This window comes from Uloborus diversus, chromosome 1 (genome assembly GCF_026930045.1).
Source record: "Uloborus diversus isolate 005 chromosome 1, Udiv.v.3.1, whole genome shotgun sequence".
Classification (NCBI taxonomy): domain Eukaryota; kingdom Metazoa; phylum Arthropoda; class Arachnida; order Araneae; family Uloboridae; genus Uloborus; species Uloborus diversus.
The window spans coordinates 180,297,128-180,303,127 of NC_072731.1; the positions used below are offsets into that span (position 1 = coordinate 180,297,128).

Consider the following 6,000-nt stretch of genomic DNA (forward strand, 5'->3'; position numbering starts at 1 on the left):
AAAAATTTTGTGCACAGAAAAACGTCACCACGGTATCAATGAAAAAGTCAAATAAAGCACGAATCTCTTACCGATAAAATGTACACTGTTGACATCCACACGAAAAGCCAAAATTAAATTTTGCTTTTTATGAAAATAGGACGCCATGATTTCTGATGCTCGATTTGCTAAAATGACTCTGTTTTCTGATCTCCAAATCACAACAAATTTGACTTTAACACTGCCCGGCCTGAGAGGAAGAGAAAAACATAGTTTCAATTTAACATCTTTGTTTTCGTTTTCATATCAAAATACCAAATGAACAAAAGTTGAAGGATAAAAACTTGGATGACAGAGCTAAAATACATGATGAGTACGTACTTTTGAACATTGAAAAATTTGAATTTAGCATAGCATACTTATGTATATATGTACAGTGGCGGACCAATAATTAAAAAAAAAAAAAAAAAAACTGCACCACTAGTAAAATTTTACAATTCTCGAGAAATAAGGGAGCAATTGTTCAGCTTTTATCACGAATTACGCGGAGCGATTGTTGTCAAGTGTTGCAAATTTGCAAACGATTCCATACGATTCGTAGCCTACCTGAGAAAAAGTGAAAAGCGGCTCATCAGGTCACTAATATCTTTTTAATTTTTTGTGATATTCAACTGGAATTTTTTAACATGATATCAAATCTATTTGGCTATGAAACTTTGAAAGTTATAAATTGTTATCTTTCGCTTAGGGGCAGTGAGAAATTAATTGCTTTTAAATATTCCTATTTCATCATATTTTCAAAATTTTCATTTCAAATTTTAGTATAATGATTCTCTTGTATGCTGTCAAGTTTTTTGAAAGCTTGGTAAGGCAGGACGGAAAACTCTCCGTGTTCTGAGCCAAAAACGTGTGAACAAAATTGATATTTTTTAAAGAAATATTTATTTCTTCATGAATATAAATGATACTTTCACGGAGATGTAAAAACATTTTGTACATAATAAGCAAACCAATTTCTGAAATTTACAACTTATTTCACACTTCCCGAGATAAGTAATGACCAATTGAACGGTCTGATGCAACTTACGATAGTTGGAAGTTTTTTTAATCAATTATTTACGCAAAAGAAAAAAAAAAGAGCTTGCAAAGGATTTTATCTTTGATAAAGCCGCTATCAAATTGCAAAACAATTTGTTTCTTACGGAATAAAAGGTTGATAGAAAAAGTGATCGGTAAAATTAAGCATCTTTGGAAATATCATGCTCGAACTTGATTTTAACCATTTATTCAATATTAAAACTTCTTATCTTTCTTTTTTAAAAAGAAAAAAAATACTCACTATTATATAGCTTATCATTTTCTTATACTTACTTAAAATTTAAAATTTTCAAAGTCACAAATGAACCATGATTGCTTTTGAAAATCCTTTGAAGCTAGAATAAAATAAGAAAGAAAAAAAAAGCTTTAGTAAACAAAAACATATGAACTTCTAGTTAATTTTATGCTTTACGAAAACAATTGTAAGTTTTTTATTTTACAAACATATTCTGTTGGTAAGAAAACTAGATGTAGGTAAAGTTTTTTTAATTAGAGATTTGGCATTTTAACTTTTAATGCTACAGGATTAGTAATAATAATAATCTTAATTAGTAATTATTCTAAAAATAAATGCTTTAGCAAAGCTTTGAGGAACTTTATTATTCAAAACAACAGTTATTCATGACATTCATTAGTATTTTGCATTAAACCAGAGGTTGACCAGCGGTCTTTAAACACTGTACAATTGGCAAACTTTATACATTTCATTTAGTTTTTCGCTTTAAGTATTTTAATGAAGATATTATCATGCCATCATAATTTTCATTTTTCTGCAAGAATATGATATTTTTACGGATAGCAATAAGAACGAACGCAACTGGCGTTGAATTATGTGTTGTCACTTAGTGTCTAGAACAGTGGTATTCAATCCTTTTCTGTCCCGCCGCGTCTCTATTAAGATGATTTTCGCGGGTCAGCTAGACAGCTAGAGCATTCATCAAGTTTTAAAATATTTAAAAACTTTCTAAATAACATAGAAAAACATAAAAGAGGAAAAAAAAAAAAACACAAAAAGGACTGTTGTCATTATTACTTGATGCTTATTTTATTAATGTGAAGTTTGCATCTATTTTCCAGAAATCAATTTCTGACTATTTGGCTCTAAACTTGTGGCATTGCGACTAATCGTGATTTTCGATTAGTATTGACCATACAGAGGGCAACTCGGATCAACCTCGCGGACTGCAAGTGCCCTACAGGCAGTAGGTTGGGCACTACTGATCTAGGGTTTTTGATTAAACGTTACGGAATTGTAACAATGACTAAAAGTGAATAATTAAATTAAAATAAATACACAGATAAATAAGTTAAACTGCTGCTGTACTGCAGTATTTCGTGCATTTTTGAACAATGCAATGGATTCAATAAATCACTTACTTCTCTTTCTAGATGCGTAGCCAATGAGGAAAACCCTTCTGAAGTGTTGTCATTCAGATCGTCTGTAAAATCTTCATTCGTTATAGTAAACTCACCCACTAAAGCATTTGGCACTGAAATGATATGGAATATAAGAAGTTAAATTAACGAAATATTTTAGTTTAAACTGCTAAATTTATATACATGAGTTTATTGTTTCATTGAATAAAATTGAACTGAGCATATGCACAGCTTATAATTTAGCAGTATTATTTTCATTATAGCAACATGTTCCATTTTTTGCATTCAAATAGTTTTTAACTTACCACTAGTATTCAGAAAACAAAATGTTTAGAAAAGCAACTAACCGCTATTTTGCTCTTTTTCCCTTAATATTTTCAAAGTTAAAAAAATAAAAAAATAAAAAAAAATAAATAAATAAACAAAATATTTTTATCGACTGGTGTGGAGAGAAAACGAAGGTTCTGAAATAACATGCGTGGAATCTTGGAATTTCATGTTAAACTGTTTTGGCACTCTCTACAATGATTTTCAATTGTTTTTTTTAAAAAAATAAATAATGCTGCTCACTGTTAAAATTCATGTTTTTGAAAAAGAGAACAAGTACCTACTTATTTTTTTTTCCAAGTAATTTAGACTTAAAAATGAGTACGTGATATTTTGAGTTTCGAGCATCAACTACTCAGATTATTTCGTGTTAACAGGAAAGGTAAATATTTCTTGATGTGTATAGCAATTAATTATTTTTGAGGTATTCATATCCTCAAGCTGATTCGACAAGGTCTCGTTTTTGAGACAGCTCAATCTCAGAAATGATACAGCCTGTGCTTATTTCTAAAACACTCATATTCTCAAAACAGACTCATGTTCTCATTTTTGAGACACAACTGTATTTAAAAGTGATTCGGGCTGTTCTTAAAAATGAACACAAGTTTATATCATCCTTGAGTAGAGCGGTGTCTAAAAAATGAGAACATGGTGAATCATTTTGGAGAAGGGGATATATTTCAAAAGTAAGAACTCTTGGTTTTCAGAGATAAGTAAAATGGGTTCGGATGCATTTTGAGCCAGTGATGTGCTTACAAATAATTACTAAGAAATCTGTTTTAACAGTGCAGATGCAAACTATGCATTGTTCGAATGGCCAGGATGTAACTCTCTCGTTACCTGTTTTCTAAATCCGCACAACATTTTTTCATTAAAAGCATTTTATGAATTCTTTACTATGGATCATCATGCATTTTAATGTTTTGGCCGGTGAGATGAAGGATGATCAAGAACTAACTATACCGAAAGCTGATGTGAACAAGTGACGATGTGTTCTTTTTTCTCTCTTGTCTCTCTTCCTCTCTACTTAATCATTTCAGCGATTTATCAAAAAAAAAAAAAAAAAAAGATTCATCTTAATTTTCGATTAAAAATTTTTTTAACTTTTAAAAGTTTTGGTTGGCTTATTTTTTTTCTGATATTTTTGTAGTCACAATTGCTCCTCGTGCAGAATTTTATTTTCAAAACGTTTCGGCAAACTCAGTGTATGTGTGTGCGTTTTGTTGCTGAAATTCAACGTAAGAACCTGAAGAAAAATGGTTAAGGGTGTCAGTTCCAAGATTTGCCCCGGCTCGACAATATCAAAGACCCGCCACTGCTTATTTCATCTCTTTACTTCTCACTGCCTCATATTTTGTCTGTTAATGCCTAATGCACAATGGTTGTCGAAGGGTGGAAGTGAAATCAAGTTTTTTACGACTTACCTATGGTTTGAGAATGCGAAGTATCGTTAAGAACAGGAACTTTAGAAGTGACTGTAGGAGGTGGTCGACTGACTGTGACGTATCCACCTCCCGAGACCTTGGGAGTAGTATCATTTGAGGGAAGCTCGGAGGCCGGCCGGGAGGACGATCCTTTCCTAAAGGAATGTCCAGCGATCGAGACGGAGTCGATGCTGGGCAGCGACTCGTACCTCGTGTTTTTATTCTCAGACTCTGCCAAGAGGATGCCGGCTGGAAAAGATTGGGAAAGACATCGTGAGTAGAGATGAGACGGGCTCAGCCCGGGCTTGACAGCCCGAGCCCGGGCCCGAAACGGGCTCGGGCTCTAGAACCGAAAATAGGTTTCGGGCTCGGGCGGGCTCGGTCTCAAGCAAAGATATTCAATCGTCAATCTCCAAACAAATTCAAAGCAAATAAACATTTTCCTACTGTGAGAAAATGAAAGGAACATTTAAATCAGTTCAATCAATATGAAAATTAAAAAAAAAAAAAAAAACACATATATAGTGTGTTTTTTTGCGATCACTATTGCAATATGTCATACAGTAACGCATTTGAAGTGGAGCATTTTGAGAAAATTCAGAAACTTCTCTGTTAATGAAGAACATTTGACATAACATTTTCATTAACAGAGAGATCATGTCAGATTGTAGAAGGTTCGGTTTTTGATACAAGAAAGTTTCCTTCGAACTCGGGGGGGCGGGCTCGGATCTTGGTTCGAGACAATATCACCCGGGCTCAGGCGGGCTCGGTTACAAATTTTCGGGCTCGGGCGGGCCTGTGCTCTCAAAAACGAGCCCAAACTCATCTCTAAGAGTGGGGATTGCAGGACTCGACCTAAAATGCTATTATACTGGTATCTGGTGTTAAAAAGACACACTGTTTTTTCAATAGTAGAGCAACTGCTAATGGAACAAAAAATGTATTTTGGAATATTTTTATGATGAATTTACAGCAAATAAAGATGAGTCTGAGTTTTAACAATGTCAGTGGTCTAAGTAATTTGAAATAGTATAGAACACAATGCACATGATATTCGCAAGCTTTGTTACCACAAATATTTCAATTTTGAAAAATAATTTTCAAACTATTAGGGAACCTTATTTTGGGATTCCAAATAGTAAATAAATGATACGTTTAACAATCAGAAGCATATAAAAGAAAAAAAAATAAAAATAACTCACTATAAGAAGGAATACTTTTTTAAACTTTGAAACATGCATCTTTATAGTGTCTTTGTGTATAAATTATTATTTTATTTGTTTCGTTTGGGATTTCATGATACTTGTTCTTCTATGATTCGGAATGGGTAATGTAATTAACTTTTGATTGAATCAATTACATGAAAATTATAATTATTGTTGATGAAACATTGATGAATGTTACACCTCGCTTTCAATTAATTTTCATTGACTTTACTTAATAGGTAAAATTTACTTTTTCTTTTTTTACCTTTTAACATCATGAATATCTTTTTCATATCTTGCTAGCAGTACCCGCACGGCGATGCCCGAGCTAAGATGTTAAAGAAAGTCCGTTGAACAAAAAAATCCACGTCCCCCGCCCCCTTTTGATGTGAAGTGATTATTTTCTTCAACTAAAATGCGTAGGCATCTTTTCAAAAGACCTATCAAAGTCTCTTTGGGATTAAAAAATATTAACAGTAGCTTCAAAACTCAGAAAATAATCCTGCAACTACATATTTCATCGCTGAACGCGTTAAGCAACCACGCTACCGTAACCCTGCCCTTTAGCGAGTGAAGCGGTGAATCTGTTT

The 6,000-nt window shown here is 33.0% G+C and overlaps 1 protein-coding gene across 1 annotated transcript in view; it reads right to left on the minus strand.

The window, feature by feature from the left end:
- The window catches only part of LOC129233774 (uncharacterized), a 203,910-nt gene that overhangs the window by 59,017 nt on the left and 138,893 nt on the right, over positions 1–6,000 (minus strand). The window contains 4 exon segments of the mRNA XM_054867754.1: positions 72–229; positions 1,351–1,412; positions 2,455–2,567; positions 4,206–4,454. Coding sequence (XP_054723729.1) covers positions 72–229; positions 1,351–1,412; positions 2,455–2,567; positions 4,206–4,454 — 582 coding nt within the window.